The sequence below is a fragment of the Bos javanicus genome, chromosome 27 (genome assembly GCF_032452875.1).
Source record: "Bos javanicus breed banteng chromosome 27, ARS-OSU_banteng_1.0, whole genome shotgun sequence".
NCBI classification, from domain to species: Eukaryota; Metazoa; Chordata; class Mammalia; order Artiodactyla; family Bovidae; genus Bos; species Bos javanicus.
Genome location: NC_083894.1, coordinates 14767476 through 14791226, shown reverse-complemented (window position 1 = coordinate 14791226; position 23751 = coordinate 14767476). Strand labels below are relative to the sequence as shown.

General features: G+C 47.4%; 1 protein-coding gene and 1 long non-coding RNA gene across 10 annotated transcripts in view; one reads left to right on the top strand and one right to left on the bottom strand.

Moving 5' to 3' along the window:
• Positions 1–23751, top strand: part of ENPP6 (ectonucleotide pyrophosphatase/phosphodiesterase 6) — a 131459-nt gene that overhangs the window by 46035 nt on the left and 61673 nt on the right. For 2 of the 8 annotated variants that reach the window (XM_061404149.1, XM_061404151.1), the window contains exon 1: positions 4181–5389. The exons of 2 other annotated variants lie outside the window; for them this stretch is intronic. In XM_061404149.1, coding sequence (XP_061260133.1) covers positions 5149–5389 — 241 coding nt within the window. In that variant the 5' untranslated portion in view covers positions 4181–5148. Of the gene's footprint in view, positions 1–4179; positions 5390–23751 lie in introns of those variants that run through there. 4 more of the 8 variants (XM_061404150.1, XM_061404152.1, XM_061404144.1 and 1 more) reach the window with 4 other exon arrangements.
• On the bottom strand, positions 10820–23206 carry LOC133239866 (uncharacterized). Of its 2 annotated transcripts, none has more exons than XR_009734017.1 (4): positions 23050–23206; positions 16501–16772; positions 11368–11642; positions 10820–11072 (listed from the first exon to the last, which is right to left on the bottom strand). It is a non-coding gene; the product is annotated as an uncharacterized LOC133239866 (long non-coding RNA). The 2 variants fall into 2 exon arrangements; XR_009734016.1 differs by having other exon boundaries at positions 10820–11016; positions 23050–23205.

The window sequence follows — 23751 nt, the reverse complement described above, 5'->3', positions numbered from 1 at the left end:
ATCTTTAAAGTTCTATAGCAACCCAGCCTTACCGACTAGAATTGTGGTGGGATGGGTTCAGTCTCATCTGCAGTCTGGCCCAGTCTTACCGACTAGAATTGTGATGGGATGGGTTCAGTCTCATCTGCAGTCTGGAGCAGTGAGGCCAGGGTCCACCACAGGAGACAGGATTCTGCAGCCCCACCTGAGGCTGATTGTATCAAGAGAGAGCCCCTGATCCCCACCATGAAAGGCCCAAGCATGAGGTTAGGCCTCAGGCTTGCAGCTCTTGGCCATTCCACTTAGTGTCTGGGTGATCTTGCTCACTTAGCTACCTTGTATATACAGCGTGTGTTCTTGTGCACCTGCGTGCTCACTCAGTTGCATCCAACTCTGCTCCTCTGTCCGTGGGATTCTCCCGGCAAGAATCCTGGAGTGGATTCCTCCTCCAGGTGATCTTCCTAACACGGGATCTTCCCGAATGCAGGCATCTCCTGCTTGGGCAGGCGGACTCTTTACCACTGAAGCCTGAGTACATTCTTGAAGACCATTGAACTTAAAGCTTGCACAGATAAAACTGCTTTCCTAGTAGGAAGGCATAGAATGATTGTTGTATGAATTTTCTTTAATGCTGCTTTTTACTCTTTTTAAACAAATGTTTAATTCTGATACATTGCAGAGTGTTTTTCCTTTTGTTTTGATTCAGTACAGATATATATTGTGAAAAGATGGTCAGAATAAGGTTAGTTGACACCTCTATTGCATCATAGGCAGAGAACAGAGGTTGAGTGACAGCCATTCTAGAATTGATTAAGGTCAGACTACCTCCAGTTCCTAGGAAGCTTTGACCAGAACCTTGCAAGCTTCACCAGGATCCGAGCAATGTTATAATGATAATAATAGCCTTTGTCAAGTGCTTGCTATGGGCCACGCACATTTTATAAGCCTTTATATTGAATTTTCTGCCAAATGAAAGACCCACAGATGCCTGGTATCTGGACTTAGTGCTTTGTCTCCCGACCCACCTGTGCTTGCTGCCCTGTATTGACCTCTAGGCCAGCCTCCCCGGCCCTCCTCCGCCTGGTCCTTCTGGGCATGAAGCCTCATGGTTGTCCCTAGCTGTGCTTGTCCATCTCGAACTCTCGCCCACCAAGTCTTTCTCATTGCTGCCCTTCTAGAGCAGTGCTGTCTCAGACCAGTGTGCCAGTGATGACCCCCGACTATCTTGTCCAACTCTGGAACTTTCTATGATTCTGCTGAGAGGTATCTCCTCCTACAGGAGATACCTGTATTATGTTGTGTTATGTTTGAACACAAGCACCTTGAAATATAAAGTAAGTTCTGTACATAGATGGATAATAAAACAATTGACACGTAGACAGATAATTTGTTGTTAAATGCTCTGGAGATGGGGGCACTGCTGAAAAGTTCACAGGTATCTCCAACCGAAGTTTACTGTCTCCTGTTGATACCCTGAGTTAAGAGGGTCACGTTACTAAATTCTGAGGAATTCACTGTGAGAGTTTAAATTGGGCAGAGATGAGGGATAACAGCAAATTAAGAGATCACCCTTTTCCTTGACTCCTGCCTTTAGTTAGCCCAACTGAGAAGTTGAGTTGACCTCTGTCATCTGAAATTCTACCTTTCCGTGGGTGCTTCTATTTCTGGAATATTCACCCCAAAATAATACGGTTTGTCGACTAAAAATGATGGACAATGTGAGAGTTGCTAGTTAAGTTTTATTTGGGGCAAATTGAGGACTGTAGCCCAGGAGAAACTAGCTCAGATAGCCCTAAGAGGCTGCTCCAAAGAGGTAGTGGGGAAGGACAGTGTATATGTGATTTTGGTAAAGGGATAACACGTGCAATCAAGCATATATATATATATATGTGTGTGTGTGTATGTGTGTGTGTCTGTGTGTTTGGTAGAAAGTTGCTGCTGGTCTCCTGAAGCTTCTGCTAGTCACAAGAGTCAGTCACCATGCAAACCCCAGGGTCCACTTTCCTATCCATCCAGGTGGAAGCCAAGGCCATAAATTAGTACCACAAATCCACTGAGTCCCATTTGGTGCAAACTAGAGTCAGACACGACTGAGTGCCTTCACTTTCACTTTTCACTTTCCTGCATTGGAGAAGGAAATGGCAACCCACTCCAGTGTTCTTGCCTGGAGAATCCCAGGGACGGGGGAGCCTGGTGGGCTGCGGTCTATGGGGTCACACAGAGTCAGACACGACTGAAGCGACTTAGCAGCAGCAGTGACTCTCTGGTCATCTGACCCAGTCAGTTCCAAACCGATCACTGTCTCTAAGGGTAATAATATGTAGGCATTGTTCATAAGGCACCCAGCCTAGATTCCCAGCGTTATTAGGCTGATTATCCTTAGTGTGATTTAATTGTTCCCAACATTGAGGAGCTTTTAAACTTGAATGACCAAAGCCTGTTGTTAACTGTCTAAGCCCATCTCATAATATGGGGGATTTCCTTTTAATAGACGAAAGGTCACAGTTATTGATTGAGACTTGGCTTGATGTTTTGATTGAGCCTTCTGAGCTGAAAAGAGACTTTAAATCTATGACCAGGGTGAGAGCAGGTATTATCAATTGGCTGGGTAAGAGGATCCCATCTATGAGGTTGGTGCAAGTGTAACTGCAGTTTTGCATTGTTGAACTTTGCCATTTGATCTTGGAAATACATTCTTAAATAAATATGGTTATGCTATATTAATAGCAATCATGAGTAGCCTGGATAGGATTAAACTTTCTTCTGAAATAAATTTTCTAAGGGCTGTCAAGTCAGAGCTTTGGAGGGGGGATATCCACCATGTAACCCAGAAGTACTAGAGGTAATTGACCACAAACCCAACAATTTGGGTTGATTTATAAAATTAGCATAGAATCACGTCCATGATGTGAAAACATTGGATTCATATGCAAAGGTCCAAGAGGTCATGGAAAATTATACATGACCATAGGAGTCAGGTCCAGCATCTGGGGTAAGCTGTCTACTTCTGATGTCGTCGTCTTCTCGTCCTGGTGTGAGTGTAGTTCCTCCTTTTTTTGAGGGTCCTTTTAAGGTGAGTTTGAGGTCAGCATTCCTCTCTATAGACCAGTCCAGTGTAGCAGCCCTTTTTAGTGGGAAATATGGGTCCAAGAGTCAATTTCCTTTAATTTCGCTGCATATGAGCTAGTTAAGAACACCTGATTGGGGGCCTTTCCACCTGGGTTTAGTGAGTCCTTTAAATGATGTATCTTCCAATATACCCCGATGGCTCAGATGAGACAGAATCCACCTGCAGTGCAGGAGACCTGGGTCCGATCCCTGGGTCGGGAAGATCCCTTGGAGAAGGGAATGGCTACCTACTCCAGTATTCTTACCTGGAAGAACCATGGGCTGAGAAGCCAGGGACCCCATGGATTGTAGCCCACCATGGTGAGCACACACCCCCCCCACAACCCCCAGGTGAAATAACTTGGGTCCTAGAGGTGGCATCCTGGGTTCCTGGGGATGCTCCCTTCTCCCGTGTGGCTGATCCATCTCCAGTCACCCCATCTTTGTCCATCCACCTCTAACCCTTCAGACTCTGTTCCCGTCACAGGGAGGCAGAGCCAGATGGGCCCAGCCGGGTCAGCAGAGGCCAGGGATTCTTGGAAGGCTCAGAACATTCCCTTCCTGGGAGGGAGCAGAGGGTTTGAGCTACTGCAAGGGGCCACAGGCAAGTGCCTAATACCCCCATGCCTTCCCAGGCGGGAGAGAGCCCTGGGAGGGCAGCACATGTCGTCTGGCCCTGAGGGGCAGGTGAGCCCTGGACCTGGAGTGCCTCTGGGCCTGTCTCTATTCCCACCTCACTGCTCCAGGGTTCACCTGCAGCAGGAATGAGAGGTCTCTGTGGTTGGGAAGATCACGGGATGAAAAGACGGGGCAGGGACCCAGGCTTAGCTGCCTTGAGGATCCAGTTGCCAAGGAGCCTGAGGGCTGCACCTCCAGTGTGGGGATGGAGCAGGCCAGGGGCCAGGGCGGTGGGGTTCCAGGCCGGCGGGGTTCCAGGCCGGCTCTGCCTCCATTGCTCTTGGCCCCAGATCACCGGGGATGGAGGGAGCTGGTCCCAGTGAGTGCTGTCCGCACTATGTCCCCAGAGACCTGGGGCCTGTGGCTGATAGCAAGGTCAGTGGGCAGGGCCCTGGTCCCTCTCCCCATATTAAAAAAACAAGAACTCAGGATCCTCAGCCACTACGGGAGGTCCTAGAACCAAAAGAGACTTCCCCAAATTTGTCTGCACTCCCTGAGGAGGGGGATGGGCTCGAGGGGCTGCTGCTGGTACCAAGGTTCAGGTTTCTCGTAGAGTTCAGGGGAAGGAGAGAAGTCCTCTCTGGGGCTCCTCGCTGGTTGCCATAACTGTCGACTAAAAAAGATGCTCACTGTGAACGTTGTGAGTTAAGTTTTATTTGGGGTTAAATGAGGACTACAGCCTGGAGACAGTGCCTCTGATAGCTCTTGGAAACTGCTCCAAAGAGGTCGGGGGGACGGACAGTGTATATGTGATTCTGGCAAAGGCAGAGTACATGCCATCAAGCACGTATTTTTTTTTCTGGTAGAGTTTCTTCTGTTCTTGTGGCGCTTCTGCTAGTCACGAGATACAGTAACTAGCAGATGGATTTTAGTGCTTTTCTGGATATGAGCAAACAACGGGATATGAGGGAAAACCAGCTCCTGAAAATATCTGACCACCATCCGAAGACCTTCCGTGTCAGTTTCCTGGTGTACAGAGTGCCTCATTCCTGACCTCCACCCTAGACTCCTTGGTGGGGGGTGGGGAGGGTGTCAGAGGTCAGCCGCTGCAGCATCACGTGACTTCACCATTGTAGAGGTACAATAGATGGCAAGCACCCATGGCAAGTGCCCCTTTGTGGTTGACGGGTTGCACTCTCTCTCTCTCCCCTGGTATTCATTCCGGGTGGTTTGGGAACCTGACTTCTCTGAAGGAGTCCATCTCCAGACTTGCTAGTAAAGGGTGAGCCTAGACGTTTTTTTAAAAGGGGGTGCTGTACCTTTAAATTCTGAAAGTGAACTTGGCTCAGGAAGGCCAGTAGTCAAGGTCCAGCCCCTAGAAGAGAGAATAGCTGCAGACTCTGCATCCTCGGCTGGGGCAGGCTGGGGCAGGCTCCTGGCGGCATGGCAGGGAAGCTGGGGGTCCTCCTGCTGGCCCTCGTGCTCAGCCTGGCACAGCCAGCCTCGGCCCGCCGGAAACTCCTGGTGTTTCTGCTGGACGGCTTCCGAGCAGACTACATCAGCGATGAGGCCCTGGAGTCCTTGCCTGGGTTCAAAGAGATTGTGAGCAGAGGGGTCAAAGTGGATTACTTGACCCCGGACTTTCCTACTCTCTCTTATCCCAATTACTACAGCCTCATGACCGGTGAGTACCCTGTCTTCCTCTGGGTGCAGAGGGCAGGCTGGAGTCCATCAGGAACAGTGAGCTCCTGGCATTAGAATCGTGTTTAAAGATTCAGTCTGCCTTCATCTTTGGGGACCCCAGGGATAGGCAAGAAGTGTGTGTTCTCAGCTGAGATTCCTTTTTTTGTGAGTGCATGAATGTGTTATTTTCTTAAAGTTATTCCCTAGGACCTGTTTTGGCTTCGCAGTGTGGAGAACAGAGGACTCTACAATTAGATGATGGTTAAAGTGGTTATTTGTTTTGCAAATGAAAAATTCTAGCCAACTCCGTATTTTCTAAGTTGAAATTTAAAAAGCCAACAGGTCTTCGTTTGGATCAAATTCCTTCTGTCCCTTTTAGTCTGCAGTCATCTGTCATCCTGGAACTGTTTTGGCTTGTTGGGCTATGAAAGTTACACGTGGGATTCCTGCATGACTTGGATGGAGGGAGTATTCAGGTCCTATCCTAAAGTATTACTTCGCAGCACTACTTGCTCCTTCTTTGCCTTTTTGGGCCAGGTAAAATGACACGGAGAAGAAAAAATTGACGCATAGTTCAGATTCCTGTTTTTAACTTCTAGCATCTGTTAAGAAAACAAAACCCAAATCCCCAGCTCACCCAAACTGGGCCAATGTTTGGGAAAGCTGACTTTTGCCTAAAGATGACCTTCACTTGGGATTGCAGACACGCCGAATGTGATTCCACGAACTTGATCCTCTATCTGTGTCATACAATGTACATCCTGATGGCACAGTGGGATTCCTAGCTTCCAGTTTGTTTACCAGTTAACCATCGTAAGGGCCAGCAAAAGGCACTCAGAAAGAATTTAGTGAACTGTCCAAGGACGCTGTTGAGAATGCATTGTTATTGATGATGCTTATGTAGGATTTAGCTCTGTGCTCTGAGCATAGGGAAAAACTCCATGAATTATGTTAACAGGAAGGGAATGAGAACTTTGGTATCTCATTATGGATCTTCACAGAACAGCAAAGCCCCAGGATTCTGGAAAGACAAATTGCTGTGTCTGACTTCATACATGGAAACCGAATGCATGTGTGCATAAAAATGTTATAAAATGAAGCAGGGGAGAGAGTTTGGGAATTAGAAATAAGGGCATGGAGAGGAAAGAAAATCCAGACTGCACACAGCATGGAAATTATTTGCCCATTTTAAAACGTCTCCCTCCAACAGACAAATGATCAGCATCTCTAAGATCTTCTGGTCCTCACTTGGCATGGCTCTCCCCTTGCAGGGAAGGAAGCCGCTTGCTGGCTGCTGGGCCACACATAGATGCTATTGTGTGTCACAGCCCGGCTTCCACTCCGTCCGTCTGGGGTTTTCACACCCGCAGACCACCCCCCACACCAGTTGTCTTTCAGAGCCTTGCCGGGAGACTCAATTCACAAACTGCCATGTGAGCTTTTCTCAGTCTCAGTAAAAGATGAACAAAATCCAATCTGAGCAAGCCAGACTCCAGGGAGCAAAAAGGGACCATTACAGTCTCCGTGGAGAAGCCAAGCCAGTGACACGACCCTTTGTTCGTCAGACCCCCCCGTTCCTGATATCCCCACAAGGACTAATTGGCACAAAGTCTTAGTCACGCAGACACTTTCTTGTCAGGCTGTGGGTGTAGTCTAGTCTCTGGTCTAGTCGTGACAGAAGGGCTCTTTTCATGGGGGGACAGTGCAGATCCCAGGAACGTTTGACAGAGATCTTCTTTACTTTCAAACTTGCAGGCCTCAAAGTTGCAGCACTGGGGCTCAGTTGTTGCCGCTCCCAGGCTCCAGAGCACAGGCTCAGCAGTTGTGGCGCACGGGTTCAGTTGCCCCTGGCATGTGGGATCTTCCCGGACCAGGGATTGAACCCGTGTCTCCTGCATTGGCAGGCAGATTCTTTACCACTGAGCCACCAAGGAAGCCCCCGCCTCATTTTTTACTTTATGGAAGCAATATTACGTATAGGCTGTGTCCTGCAGCATATGTTCATGTGCAGATGTCCTTGGGTGTGGCTTGTCTTTTACACACTGAGTGGACGTAAGGCTTGGAGCAGGACTGTGGGCTGGGCAGTGCCCGGCCGTGAGGCTGCTGTCATGTCCGCTGCCCTGGAACTGACTCAGGGTGAAATCTAGACTATTTCCCCCAATGTCCGTGCTTATTTTCCCACCTGATATTGAAAAATTCCTCTTTTTCATATATATATATATATATATATATATATATATATGTATATAAGGAAGGATATATCTGTTGGGAAGTGCACTTAGGGTTTGAGCGTTTGAGCATTTCATGAACCAACAAAAGAATCACGCTAGATCCCTTCGGTACCGAAATACACACTCTCTTAAGGTTCCTCAGAATTCCTAAGACGGACTATGATCTCACTTCCTTACGTGAATTATTGCCCATGAGACATAAAGCCCTCGGTGTTCTCTTTGCGTAATGAGGAATGATGGGTTACTGGAAAGAACTTGGCCTTGAAGCTGGGAGAGAAGCTGCTTGAAGCTGTGGTGGGAGTCCTCGCAGGGTCGGGAAGACTTCAGGCACAAGTCGTCACAGTGCCCTGAACCTCAGTTTCCTTAGTTTCTGGGTCCTGATCAGGCCAGAATCTCAGCTGCTGCCAGCAGCAGGCATGAAATGAGAAAAGGTTAGGACGGGCACCTCTTGGGAGGCCTGTGTGGCTGCGTGTGTCATGTGCTCAGTCATTTCTGCCTATTTGTGATCCCATGGACTGTAGCCCTCCAGGCTCCTCTGTCCATGGGATTCTCCAGGCAAGAATATTGGAGTAGGTTGCCATTTCCTCCCCCAGGGGATCTTCCTGACCCAGGGATTGAACCTGAGTCTCTTGCATCTCCTGCATTGGCAGGACTCCTTACCACCAGCACCACCGGGGAAGCCCAAAATGTATTTGCAGCAGGACAAATATGGCTTCCCTGGTGGCTCAGCAGTGGAATGGCCAGCCAATGCAGGAGATAGAAGAGACTCAGGCTCAGTCCCTGGGTCGGGAAGATCCCCTGGGGGAGGAAATGGCAACCTACTCCAGGATTATTGCCTGGAGAATCCCATGGACAGAGGACCCTGGTGGACTACAGTGGGGTCACATAGGGTCACAAGGAGTCAGACACGACTGACTGAACTACCAAGTAAAGTGCTGGGAGGCTGCGTGCTTCCCTCCAGACACCTGAGGGCATCAGTGGCAGGGCTGAGGTCACAGGGCAGGCTTCAGAGGCGCAGATGTCACACAGGAACCAGCACAGCGCTGACTCCAGTCCTGGCATGTCCCGAAGGTGGTGCGTGAGACCTGGGATCCACAGACAGAGGTCTCCTTATGACCAGTCCAGGAGGCAGCCAGAGCCTGGACAAAGGCACTTGATTAATCATCTACTGGAATCAAGGCAAAACCAAGAAATTTAACTACTTAGAATTAATATCTGTGCTGGTACAGTTCTGACCGCCCTCCTAGAAATGCCACCTGAAGCAAATTCTTCCCAGACTGCAAGGCCCCACATTCTGGAGTGAGGGATTATGGGATAAGGTAAGCTTTCCCTTGCTTTCAAGAAAATAGCTGATTTAAATTAAAACCAGCTGTCACTTGGGCCAAAGGAAATCAATGCAGATAGTACTTGAGAAATCAAGTTTTGAAAAAAGCCCACATCCTCAAACTTCTGCAGAATTCAAGGCTTCACCTGGGGGGTCTCTGTGAGCCTCCAGCACAAGCAGCGTGGACTTGGCCTCCAGGCTCCCTGGCCTCCCCTCCCCTGGGTCTATTTTACACATGCTAGAGTATACATTGGGCTTTCCAGGAGGCACATTGGTAAAGAATCTGCCTGCCAATGCAGGAGACGCAGGAGATGCACATTCAATCTCTGTGTTGGGAAGACCCCCTGGAGAAGGAAATGGCACCCCACTCCAGTACTCTTGCCTGGAGAATCCCATGGACAGAGGAGCCTGGCGGGCTGCAGTTCGTGGGGTCACAAGGAGTCAGACAGGACTGAGCACACATGCAGTTGCATATGTGTCAGTGCTTCCTCCCCCTCTGTGTCCACATGTCCCTTCTCTGAATCTGTGCTTCTATTCCTGCCCTGCAAATAGGTAAATCTGTACCATTTTTCTGGCTTCCATATATATTCATGTGTGTTAATACAGGATATTTGATTTTCTCTTTCTGACTTACTTCACTTTGTGGGACAGACTCTAGGTCCATTCGCGTCACTACAGTCTTGTTTATTTTTGTGGCTGAGTAATATTGCATTGTATATATATGTACTACATCTTCTTTATCCATTCTTCGATTGATGGATGTTGATGCTTTCATGTCCTGGTTACAACACTAGTCACAATAGTAACTAATGCTGCAATGATGTGCCTTGAGCATCTATTCTTTACAATGGGCTGTAAGTGAAAAGTTGAATTTGAGGCATGCCCTTGGAGCAGAACTTGCTGAGTATGAGTGAATATGGAAGAGCTAAGAGGAAGAGAACCTGAGTCAATTCCAAGGCTACAAGAAGTTCAGAAGTCTCGGGCTCCTATGGGCAGAGATGGGAAAGTGTGGATAGCTGTTTATTTGATGAAGTCAATTTTCATCAGACTAGATTTCAGGTTGGATTAGGATATTCACCTGGACTTGGCCCTTGAGGGGATCAAAGACAGTAGAGTGAAGGAGGGTTCCAGAAACTGTAGAAAAATGAAAGGAGTCCAAGAGAGAAATTGCTCCTGTGGGTCCCAGTGGACCCCGTACATGGACTTGTCTTTCTCCTTGCCCCACAGCTGGTAGAGGATACTTCTCACAGACACACAGTTAAATCTGTCTTCTCAACTGCATGAACTTTTGTCTGAATTTTGTCACTTACTTCCCGTTTCCACTTTCACGTTTCCACTTAAAACTACAGTGTGTGTAGTGAATGCTGAGGAGTGGGTGTGCGAGGTGTCTGGGTGGCCGAATCGGTTAGGAGCACTCAGAGGCTCAAACCTGGAGGAAAAAAGTACATTCCCAGAATTTACAAAAGTAATCTCTCTTGGCGCGTCATTATTTCAGCTCCCACCACCAGACCTGTCTACGCTGAAGTGCCACTTTTCGAAAAGCCTGTTTCTCTTGGCATCCACGGTGAGGCCAGGGCACTCTTGTTACAGGGGTTCATCTGGCTTCAAGAAACACATTCCCAGCAGGAGGGGCTGGCGAGGGTGGTGGCAGAGCTTGAAGGCGTGCTGAAAGCCTTTGATTCTGAGCTCAGCAAACCCTCCTTCAGGAGGTTCCCCACACGGAGCCAGGCAGTCTCCACCGCAGGTGGGTCTCCCGTCTCACTCTCCTCTCCCTGCTGCTGACCGATGGGACCTCAGGCTGCTGCCTAGGCTGCTCCATTAAGACTGCTTTGCCACAGACGGGTTAAAGAACACTTCAAATGGATTCAGAGGGAGCCTGAGTCAGCAGGTCAATGTTTATTTCAGAGACACTTTCGACAACACCTACTCAGGTTTCAGAGTCCCCATCCCTGAATAAGGCCATTGTGTCCATGGTCTCCCAGGCGGGGACCCCGGGGCAGGTCTGGGATTCCTCTGGGTCCTGTGTCGGATCTGGTGCTTGATCGTGACCTCCTCCTGTCTCTGGCCCTTTCCCTACGAGGAGAAGGGGCTTGAGAGCTGGGTCACGGAGTCATGCAGGGTACACGCACCTGGATGAGAGGTGCCCAGGCTGAAATCGCAGACAGGCTTGTGTGAGGGGCCCTGCCCATCCTTCCCGCCCCGAGGAAATGATTCCCCCTGGGTGCCTGCCTGTAAGATGGGGTGCTCCTGCAGTGCCAGGACAAGTGGGACCTAGAGCAGAGCGTCCCAGCCAAAAGGATGGCCTCCCTCAGATGCAGGGGGCTGGAAGCTGAGCCATCGTTTCCGGTCCTTCCTGCCTCTTCATCCATGCTTGCCACTTGGCTGGCGCCCTTCAGCACTCCACTCTGTCCTGGTGGGGCTTACCTGCTGGACGGCTTTTGCTTCCTCCCTCAGCCTCTCGAACATCTGCCGAGATGTGTAAGTTGAAGTAGAGATGGGATCCAAAGAAGCCTTCTGTGTAGATTTCATCAAGATCTGGTCAAGGGGGAGGTGGAAGCCTCTAGAAGGTTGTGTGTGGTGGGGGTGGAGATGGGGGTGTTTGGGGCTCAGCTCAGCTGTCCTCCCCACTTCCCCGGGCCTGGATGATCCTAGGAGGATGGCTGCTCTTCGTCACGAGCCTCAAATAACCTCCCTGAGTTCTGATGGAACAGATAAGAAGGAAAATCATGTTCCAGAGAGTTCACTCTCAGACTGTGTCAACAGCTGCTGAAAGCTAAAATAATCCAATGAAAACAAAAATGCCTTTTTTATTTATCCGATTCTCAACCACCTGTTGGACTTTTGAACCCACCAGCCAGCTGCGTGGTGATTCACGCCTCGGGAGATTCCATCAGTGGACACAGACTGGTTCCTACCCTTCAAATGCAGGGATCACTGGGGTTTGGTCAGCCAGTCGTGAAACCCTTTTGGGGATGGAACTCTGGAGAGTGACCTCTTTACCTCCCCGTTTTGGTTGAAGGCCTCTCCTAGAATGTCCTGTCTTTCCCTTGGCTGATACACTTCTTACTTCTGGAAGGGCTCTACTCCCATCCTCCCTGCAACCCCCCGGCCTCAACCCCAGCCCGGCCGCAGCTGCCTTCCAACCCATCTTTCTTTTTCAGGCCAAAGTAAGATGCCCCCCACCCCCCATACGGCCTTGACCCACAGATGGTCACATTTCAGAGCTGGGTAGTGCTTTGAGAGCCCATTTTCATTCATTTGCTGATTCCTGGACCACCTACTGTCCGAACCACTGAATCTGGTAATTATTACAGCAACATGTAACTTTGACATAAATTCATAATGTATGTTCGTGTATGATCACTTCTTATGCAGGCTATGCGAACGTTTTCTAGGTGAGACTGCTCTTCCAAAGGGACGTGTCCTCTGTCTTGGATGAGCTTATAATGAAGCTGAACAGCTCAGTGTGTGTGGAGTCACAGGCCAGGACGGAATAGGCACAGGGGTTGTGGGGACCACTTCTGAGGAGGTTTGCTGAGGTGATGGTATTTGAGTAAAGCCTGAAGGACGTGAGAAAGTGAAAGTGTTAGTCGCTCAGTCGTGTCTCTCTGCAACCCCATGGACTGTAGCCCACCAGGCTCCTCTGTCCATGGGATTTTACAGGCAAGAATACTGGAGTGGCTTGCCATTCTCTTCTCCTGGGGATCTTCCCAACCCAAGGATCAAACCCAGGTCTCCCATATTGCAGGCAGACTCTTTATCACCTGAGCCACCAGGATTTGAGGGAGGAGTTGAAACCTGGAGAAAAGGCTGGGTGGGGGTGACTGGCATCACTCAAGCCAAGGGGCAGAGGCGGGAATGATGGAGCATTTGGAGAGCAGAGCTAGGCTTTGAGACAATTGCTCTGCTATTTCTGAGCTGTGTGGATTTGGACAAGGCTGTCCAAGACCAAGGGGAGAGTTAAAGAGCCTGGGAGTCAAGTCCCCGGAGTGGACCTAGGGTCAGGGGTCTGATAGGGAACTGGCAAGGCTAATTGAATGTGGAGGATCAGAGAGAAAAACAATTTCAGGATTAGATAAGAATTTGACAGAATTAGGGGAAGATGAATAAGTCCATCTGTATGTAAAGTGGATCCAAGTTCACAAACTTGAGTATATTGGTTCAGTCAGTTCAGTCGCTTAGTTGTATTCGACACTTTGCAGCCCCACGGACTGCAGCACGCCAGGCCTCCCTGTCCATCACCAACTCCTGGAGTTTACTCAAACTCATGTCCATTTAGTGTATTAGAAATTGTGCATGTCTGTATTTTCTTTAAAAAAAAAAAATCTAAATCTCTGGGTAAACTTGAAAGCATTCTAAGTCAAATAAGCCATAGACAAAAAGAGATGTATTGTTTGATTCCACTTACCTGCGGTACCCAGAATCGTCATATTCACAGAGATAGTGAGTAGAAGGTGGTTATCAGGGGCTGGGGGAATAAGCAGTTAATGTTGAATGAGGCAGAGTTTCAGTCTGGGATAATAAAAAGTTCTGGAGATGGGTGGTGCTGATGGCTGCACACTCAGGGTGAATGTTCTTCATAAAACTGAACTATACACTTAAAAGTGGCTCAAGTGGTAAGTTCTATATTATGTATATTTTACTGCAATAAAAAAAAATAAATCTCAATCTGACTCTGCCCTCCCTCCCACTGGGCTCAGTGGAGATTCAGTTTCAGTCTCTACTGGGTGGGTGGTGGTGTGACCTCTTTTCCTCCTCTATGACTTTGCAAAGGTCCTGGACCACATACCCAGTCCTAAGGCATTAGGACTTCAGCCCTGGTCATTAGTCTTCTGAGAGTTTTATACTTTTAGTTCTTACATCTAGGCTCACGATACATGTGGAGCTAATTTTTCTGTGTGGTATGAGATAACTGTTCTGGCACCGTTTGTTGAAATAATAATTTCTTTCCTGCTGAATTTTCTTGACATTTTTTGTAGAAAATCAACTGACCACGAATGCTAGAGTTTATTGCTGGGCTCTCAGTTTAACTCCCTATGTGCGTCCTGATACTAGGACCACACTGTCATGATCACTGTAGCTTTGTGGTAAGTTGTGAAATTGGGGTGTGTATGTTTTTCCACTTAGTACTTCTTCTTGAAGATTGTTTTGGCTATCTTGAGTCACTGGTATTTCCAAATGAGTTTTAGTATGAGCTTTTCAATTTCTGGGGGGGGAAAAAAAAACTCTAGCTAGGATTTTGTTAGGCATTGTGTTGAATCTATACAACAATTTAGGACATATTACCAATGTAACAGTATTAAATTTTTTGACCCACAAACATGGGACATCCATTCAGTTTCCAAAGTCTTCCCATAGCGCTTTATAATTTTCAGGGCACAAGTCTTTCCCTTCTTTTTAAATAATTTCTAGGCATTTTATTTTTTATTTTATTATGAATGGAGTTATTTTCTTAATTTCACTTTTGCAGTGTATGAAAACAGTGGATTTCTGGGTGTTGGTCTTGTATCTCGCTACCTTGCTGAATTTATTAGATCTAATTGAATTTTGTGGGTTCCTCAGGATTTTCTGCATCGCAAGGATCGACAAGATCCTATTTCCTGCAAATAAAAAGTTACTTCTTCCTTTCTAATCTTGATACCTTCAAATGGTCTTTATAATCATCTTGGAGCTATGTAAGGGCAAATTCGCAGATGAGAGAACTCAAGTCTGGGTGGGGGGGTAAGCAGTTAGTACGAGGTTACCTAGCCAGGAGACGGGTAAATCAGGACCAGCGCAGAGGACCTCTGCACCCCCACCCGTCCCTCGGCATCTTCGCCACGTGGCCTCTGGTTGCTGGAGTCAGAACCTTTGATGACAGTGGAGGCCTATGTCTCTGCAGCACGACTGTTCTCCTTTGTAACAAGCAGCCAGATTCAGTCAAGAGAGAACAGAATGTACATTTCCCAAATGCCTACCGGATTTCTACATCTGTGTGTCTACAGCACTTAGTGCTAGGTGTTTTCAAATCGAATTTCAGGCCATCCTCAGACAACCCTGGAAGGCAGGCATGGTTACCCCGGTTTTCTATCTGAGGAAACTGAGGCTGAGAGACATGAAATCGCTTATTCAAGCTCACAGAGCCCCAGGCTGGCAGAACCTGGGAGTACAGCATCCTGCGTTCCTGTTGGGACCTCCCGCTTTCAAGGAAGTGGCTCTCAGCGCAGCGCTGTCCTGCGGCCATCCAAGCGTCTGCCCCTCAGCCAGAGACCTTGTAGCTGCATTTGTTATGCACACGACACACGCCTGCACACACACACTCCACAGTGCGTGTGTCCCTGCCCTTCCAGGCTTCTTCCAGACCAAGAACCTCAGGGACAACTCTGTTTTTAAACCCTCCTTTGTGTGTCTCAATGGACAATACGAACAATAAGCGCTTCTGGGGTTGAGTATAAAAGAGAGGATTCAACCTCAGACACTTAGCTACTTATCTCAGACGGCCACGGCTGAACAGTTGTACGGCATGGCTTAAACAGGCCTCTTTTGACAAGCCACATCTGGGACACTGACCCAGGCCATCGCAGTGACCGCGGAGCAGGTGTTTATTCGTACACTCGGTTCTGGGGCCTGGGAGGGCCTGGTGGTCCCAGTGAGGGCCGGGCCCTCCCCGTCAAGTGTCTCATGGACCCTGACACTTGGTAGGAACTCAGTAAGTATCACTTTGTGTTTGTTTTAGAGTTTCTTAGGACTTCCCTGGTGGCTCAGATGGTAAAGAATCTGCCTGCAATGCAGGAGACCTGGGTTTGATCCCTGGGCTGGGAAGATCCCCTGGAGAAGGGCATGGCACCCCACTCCGGTATTCTTGCCTGGAGAATCCCATGGACAGAGGAGCCTGGTGGGCCACAGTCCATGGGGTGACAAAGAGACAGACACAACTGAGCAACGAGCACTTTCACTAAAGTTACTTGGAAACTGCTTTATCCTTAATACTCAGCCCATTTCCTTTTAAATTCTCTTTGCCATCACACCCCCTCTTCTTACAGAAAGGCAGCCCCCGAGGCTAGGCCATCACGGGGGAGCTTTGTAGTTTCACAGCGGATGAAAAGTCCAAATGGATGTTGCAAACACTGCTTAAAACACAGCTCGACAGCCCCCTTCTCCCAGCCCCAGTCCACACCAGTTCAGGATAGGTTTCCGAAATGCAAAGCACAAGTGTGTATAATTAAGTATTTTGCACACTCTGTCAAATATTTTAAGAAGTGAGTAGATAGCCAATTGGAAACTCCTTATGGTTTAACCTTTTCGCTAAATTCCAAACCGGGGAGGACTGCAGCGCTCTGGTGGCTTAAAACAACTTCTGTCTTCTTCCCAAGAGATTTTAGGTTTGGGAGTTTAAGTCATTTATAACCAGGAGTCTGGAAAAGTTTTCAGAAATAGCAGTTCCCTCGGGCGAAGGGTGTGAGGTAGAAGGTATCCTTTTTACCCGGCTTCCACCTCAGGTGGTTTTGTGGTCAGCAGAATATGAATTTCTTAGTAACATGAAATAAAAAGGCAGTGCTTCTGCCAAAACAAGATTACCTTGTGTTTGACTTTGCCATGTCTTCTAGTCTTTCCCGTCAAGGCCATACGTAACCGCCTGTCCCCTCACACGAGTCCCCATTCTCTCCGCGTTTGGGTGCCCACCCTGGTGCTGACCACCCTGGGCATGGCCCAGTCGTTTCCTCTCTGTCTTTGGTGACGTCTTCATGAGAAGGGTGATAGATTAGAAGCAAGAGGTGTTAGTTCTAGTCTGGCTATGGTGGCTTCTAAACCCTGTGGCTTCAAAGTCTTTCTGGGTTCAAGTTTCTTTCCTGAAAAAAAAAAATGAGGGGTTGAGGGCTCAAGTGTTAGTCGCTCAGTTGTGTCCGACTCTTTGCAACCCCGTGGACTGTAGCCCGCCAGGCTCCTCTGTCCATGGGATTCTCCAGGCAAAAATACTGGAGTGGGTTGCCATGCCCTTCTCCAGGGCTCTTCCCGACTCAGGGACTGAGCCCAGGTCTCCTGCATTACAGGCAGAGTCTTTACCAACTGAGCTATAGAGAAGCTCCCCTGAGCTTGAGGGCTCCAAGAAGTAGGTTTAAATGCTGTGACAGGTCCTTTGTCTTATCTATTGTCATGATCGCGTCTCTGTTTTTTTTTTTAAAACATGAGTTCTTCTTTTTAAAATTTTTATTTATTGTTTGTTTGGCTCAACGTTACATTGAGCAGCATGTGGGATCGCAGTTCCCCAACTAGAGATCATATCTGTGCGCCCTGCACTGGAAGGGCGGAAAGTTCACCGCTGGACTGCCAGGAGTGTGGTCCCCTGCTGTGACCACTTCTGGTCTGTTTCCCCTGGAACTTTCCGACCTTGATGCATGTCAAAGGGAAGAGAGTGCTACTGTTGCCCCGTTCGCCCTCTGGACAACTGTCGCTACTGAACCCAAAGGGCACTGCAGCTGTGGTTGGCATCTGAAGCCAGACAGCCATACACTTACTTTTCAAAGGATGAATATTGTTTTTACCCCCACGCCTTGCCCTGTTAAGATTCATAGTTATGATTTTTTTTTAAGGACTACCAGAGACCCTGTAAAAATGGTATCATCTTCTTTTTTATAATAATTTTATTTATTTATGTTTGGCTGTGCTGGGTCTTCGTTGCTTTTCTCTAGTTGCAGCGAGCAGGGGCTACTCTCTAGATGCGGTGTGCGGGCTGAGTGCAGTGGCTTCCTTGTCGTGAAGCTCGGGCTCTATTGTGTGCAGACTTCACTAGTTGCAACACGTGGGCTCAGAAGTGGCGGCTCCGGGCTGCAGACCGCAGGTTCAGAAGTTGTGGTCCAACAGGCTTAGTTGCTCCGACTTGTGAGATCAACCCTGGTCAGGGATCGAACCCAATTCTCCTGCATTGGCAGGCGGATTCTTCACCACTGAGCTACCACCAGGGTAGCCCCCAGAGTATGATTTTAAAAAGAGGGAAAGTCACCTGGTTTGAGGTAGGATTCGGGAGTGGGGTGCGAGGGGAGGGGGTTAGAAACCTCGGCCAGAAAGTTGTACTTAAAATCACATCCTTCACTACCAATTTCCCGGAGGAACAAAGTTTAATAATTCTTTGGGGAAAAAAACTAATGGACTCCATGCCCCTCTGTTTCACTGGAGAAATCCCCGCATAGAACCATGGCAAGGAAAGAAGGGCAGCCAGAGAGCAATTCAAGGCCTAATCTTGAGGAACTATTTATTATTAATATATCGACTTCAGTCCACTCTTCCAGCGCGGGGCCTGCTGGCCGGTCGGGCACATGGAACTGCTGGGTTCTGAGCCTCTGAAACAGCCGGACAGGCCAAACCTTCTAATAGCAACATCCAGTGTCATCTTTCAGCTTCTCTCTGCGGAATTTATCTTTTGACCATCCCTGCCTCCGACAGACTCTTCATTGGGTTCCAAGTTTCCTCCCTCCTCTCAATCCACCCTTATGCTAAGTTCCACTGACTACTCTTCTGCTAACCCCTTCACATGGAGCCTCCGGTGAAGACTTGTTTACCGGTCTTTGCTTGTTCTCCAGTCTTTGCTTATTCCCTCTCCCCATTTTGGTGGTCTCACCCTTCATGAGGTCTCACCCCTCATGCACACTTACTGTTGACTCCCATTTGTCACCATCTCTGCCCCAGATCACCACTAATGTACTTTATGTCTTTTTAGTTTTCCCTTTTATGGATATTTCACATAAACGGAGTCTTTCAATACATGGTCTCTTGGGTCTTGCTTCTTTTACTGAGCATACTATTTTTGAACCACAGACTGGTTCCAAATCGGGAAAGGAGTACGTCAAGACTGTACATTGTCACCCTGCTTATTTAACTTATATGCAGAGTACATCATGTGAAATGCGAGGCTGGATGAAGCACAAGCTAGAATCAAGATTGCTGGGAGAAATATCAATAACTTCAGATATGCAGATGACACCGTTATGGCAGAAAGCAAAGAGGAACTAAAGAGTCTCCTGATGAAAGTGAAAGAAGAGAGTGAAAAAGTTGACTTAAAACTCAACATTCAAAACACTAAGATCATGACATCTCATCCCATCACTTCATGGCAAATAGATGGGGAAACAATGGAAACAGTGAGAGATTTTATTTTCTTGGGCTTCAAAATCACTGCAGATGGTGACCGCAGCCATGAAATTAAAAGACACTTACTCCTTGGAAGAAAAGCTATGACCAACCTAGACAGCATATTAAAAAGCAGAGAGATTACTTTGCCAACAAAGGTCCGTCTAGTCAAAGCTATGGTTTTTCCAGTAGTCATGTATGGATGTGAGAGTTGGACTATAAAGAAAACCGAGTACCGAAGAACTGATGCTTTTGAACTGCGGAGTTGGAAAAGACTCTTGAGAGTCCATTGGACTGCAGGGACATCCAACCAGTCCATTCTAAAGGAGAACAGTCCTGTATATTCATTGGAAGGACTGATGCTAAAGTTGAAACTCCAATACTTTGGCCACCTGATGCGAAGAGCTGACTCATTGGAAAAGACCCTGATGCTGGGAAAGATTGAGAGTGGGAGGAGAAGACAACAGAAGGTGAGATGTTTGGATGGCAACACCAACTCAATGGACATGAGTTTGGGTAAACTCCAGGAGTTGGTGATGGACAGGGAAGCCTGGTGTGTTTCAGTCCATGGGGTCACAGAGAGTCAGACACGACTGAGAGACTGAATTGGACTGAACTGTTTGTGAGGTTCAGTCACCAGGTGGCAGGTGTCCACAGTTTGTTTCTTTTAATTGCCGAGTAATATTCCATCATATGGCTATCCCCCAGGTTTCTATAATGAAAAAGTCTCAAAGCTACAGAAATGCTGAAGTAGTATTATGAGTATCTGTGTGCTGTGCCTCTCTCATTGTTAATATTTGGCACGTTTGCTTTTATGCTCATGTGAGAAATACAGGGTTCTGTTTTATTTTGGCTTTTGCGCCTGCTGAATCAGCTGCAAGTCAATTTCTGGGACTTCCCTGGTGGCCCAGTGTTTAAGACTCTGTGCTTCCCCTGCAGGGAGCGTAGGTTCAATACTTGGTCGGGGAACTAAGATCCCATGTGCCTCATGGTGCAGCCAAAAAAAGAATGTCAACTGTTAACATCATGACACTTTACCCACCGCCCCCCCCCCCCGCCTCCAGTAATGCAGCATGTCTAGGATATACTTTCATATGACCACAATTATTTTCTGATTTTTCTCCATTGCCAAAAAAATATCCTTTATAACCTTTCCTGAAATGAAAAATCTAATCATGGTTCAAGCAGTCCACTCCGCTGCCATGCTTCTTTGCTCTCCATCAAGACTGACATCCCTGCCTTTTTGTTTCCTTTGGACTTCCACCATGTTGACATTCTTGAGAAGGCCATGGCTGTATTTTAGATTTGTCTGACTTTTCTTCGTGGTTAGATTCATTAAAAGCTTTTTTTTTTTTTGGCAAGAATACCGCATTTTTAAGAATCCAAATTAGGACAAGGGGTCATCCAAGTTAGGACAGCGTGACAAGTGTACAAAGGTCTAAGCTGTTGGGACTTTTCTAGAAGAGGGTCCACAAAACTCTCCCTCTGCTCACCCCACAGATGTGACACGCCGCATGGCTCTTTGCGGCCCTGGTTGGGTGGTTCTCACAGGCTTTTTTATCTTGAGGTTCACAGGGAGTTTTGTGGTAGATGTTGTCCATGGGATGTTGGTACTGCTATTTTTGTCTTTTGTGTGTGGGGGGGTTGGTGACATTCAAAATCTGTGCAAATCAAGAAGATACTTTTGAAAATGAAAAATGTTGCTGAGAATCAGAAACAACAGCTAGGAATCAGAACTGTCCTGGGAAAATGCTGCCCGTGACCCGGAAATCCTAGTCCTAGGGACAGATAGACTCTGAAGACGTGGATTTTCATCATTCTCATTATGGGTTTTTTGAGTATAAATTTTGGTATTACAATTTAACCTTCTTTGGGACTTCCCTGGTGATCCGGGGGTTAAGACTTCACCTTCCAATGCAGGAGGTAGGAGTTCCATCCCTGGTCGGGAAGCCAGGATCCTCACATGCCTCGAGGCCAAAAAAACCCATAAAACATAAAACAACAGAAACAATGTTGTAACAAATTCAATAATGACTTTAAAAACGGTCCACATCAAAAAAAAGTCTTAAAAAATTTTAACCTGCTTTTTAGTATGTTGGGTCCCTTGTCTAAGGATTTCTATATTTCATCAGTTTGGGAAAGTATCAGCCATTATCGGGGAGCAACATTACATAGCCATTATGTAGGGCTGCCCTTCCTCCGGTCCCCCTGTTCTTCCTTCTGCAGCTCTTAACTGATGTAAGGCAGAACTTCCCACTCTATCCTCATCTCTCGCCTTTGTCTTAGTTTTCCACGGCTGCTATAACAAATTGCCGCAAACCAGGTAGCCTAAAACAACAGAAGTGTTTTCTTTCACAGTTCGAGGATCCAAAACTCTGAGATCGTGATGTTGGCGGGTTTGGTTCCTTCTAGAGGCTCAGAGGGAGAGCGTTCCATGCCTCTCTCCCAGCTTCCAGCACTGCCAGAACTCTTCGGTGTTCTTGGCTTGTAGATTCATCACTCTCATCTCTGCCTCCATTGTCATATCGTCTTCTCCTTTTGTGCGACTGTGTATCCTCTTCTTATAAGGGCACTTGAATAGTCTAGGATGATCTCATCTCAAGATCCTTAATTTCACCTGTGGAGAACCTTTTTCTAAGTACAATCACATCCACAAGCTCTGGGGGGATGTACCTTTTAAGGAACCACCGTTCACCCCACCACAGTCTTTCTTTCATATTTGACCTCTTCCTCTTTAATCTGTTTCCTCTGGGTCACTCAATTATATATTCAATTTCACTATCTTTTCAGCTGTGTTTATTCTGCGATTTATCTTTCCACCAAATTTTAATTTAAATGATTATATTTTTAACATCCAAAGTTCTGTTTGATTCTTTCTTAATCCTGCCGGGTTATTTTTGATAGTCTTTTGTTCCTTGATAATGTTGATTCTCTTTTATTTCTTTAAACATGTCATAAAGCGTATTTCATATTCTAAATATGATAATCCCCAAACTCTAAAGCCCTTGGTGCTAAATTTGTGGTTTATTGTATCTGCTGATGTTCACAATGACTGATTAGTTAAGGTAAAATCAACTGTGGCACACTTAACCTCCACAATCTCAGTGATTTAACACTTAGGGTCTTTCTCTGTTACTGCCATCATGTCAAGTTGACGGATTGACGTGGGGCCTGTGTGGTCATTCAAGGACACTGACTGACACAGGCTCTGCCGTGTTCAACGTGTGGCCTCCAGGATCACCCTGAGCGCCAGCATCCTGCTAGTGGACAGGAGAGCCCCTAGAGGACCCCAAGCGTGGTCTTTGTGGGCCAGGCCTGGCAATGGCATCGACCTCTTCTGCCTTCCTTCCTTTGTCCAAACCACGGGTCATGGCTCCACCTGGATGCGAGGGTGGCTGGAAACTAGAATTGCTGGCTGGTCTGTTGAAATGATTATTCACTAACGCAAGGAAGGCAAAGGCCGTTGGCTAAGAGCTACCTGCCTGAGCCATCCGATTTGTTTCTCTGTGTCTTAGGTCTTTCTTTCTTTCTTTTAGCTCACAGTTGATTGAACTTAGTCTGTGGGAAATCTGAGGGCTTAAATTGGAACTTTACTTAATAGAAAATATTCATTTGCTTTGTTAAGAAAGAAGGGACACTACTGACCTGGGACCACTTGTGAGCTTGGCAGTATTTTAAACTCACGTGCATATGTGTGTGTGTGTTACCCAAGATCTAGTTATATTGTATCTTGTAGTCTTATTGTAGAGGGAGAGTCTTTCAGAGCATTCACATCAGTGTTGCTCGCTTGCCTGTCAATGGTGGAAAGTATCTGTGCTCCTAATATTCAAGTTTATTTTGCTGGCTGTGCAACAGCTGGCAATCTAAAATGAAAAGCTGTTCACTTATTCCCACATATGATATCTGTCTGATAGAATCGCATATTCTCGGTTAGGTCCCATTAGTCTGACACTGGTTTACTACTCAAGTCCGGACCAGGGATCCCTCCTCCTACAGGCTCACGTTTGCTTCAGCGACTAAGAGGGCTGCCCTGGGTATGTGACCGCCTGGCCCCGCTGGCCTCTCTCTGTGCCTCGGCCTGAATCCTCAGTATGTTTAGTATCTTCACAAGCAGCTCTGGGGATGCTGGGATGCCTTTACATATGAAAAGTGTCAGACAAAATACCAGGTTGGCAAAGGTGCGCGGCGCCCAGAGAGATCCTGGGTGAGGCTGCGAGTGATGATTATTGTGACGGCCAGTAGAGGGCAGTGTCGGGCCAAGCGCAGGGGAGCTGTCATAAACGCCTGAGGTTAGTTTCTGAACTGGAGATTCACTGGTTACAAACCTTCCTGAGTAATGGTAGTGGGTGGTACTGCCTTTTTCTCCCCCAACCCCTTTAAGGGGATTTGAGAGTCTATTTCAAGGGCTTGTGTGTGACTATGAGACAATAAATAGGCTACCCAGCCTTATCCCTCCTGGAGCCATTGACCACTGCATGCTGTTTAATAAGGTTGCCCTTTATTTATTTATTATTATTATTTTGGCCACACAGCATGTGGTATATCAGTTGCCTGATGAGGGATCCAGCAAGGATCAAACCTACTCCCCCTGCATTGAAAGCTCAGAGTCTTAACCACTGGGCCACCAGGGAAGCCCAATAGGGTTGCCCTTTAAAAGAGGATTTAGGTGGTGGTTTGCATTTCCCCAATGCCTACTGTGTGCCA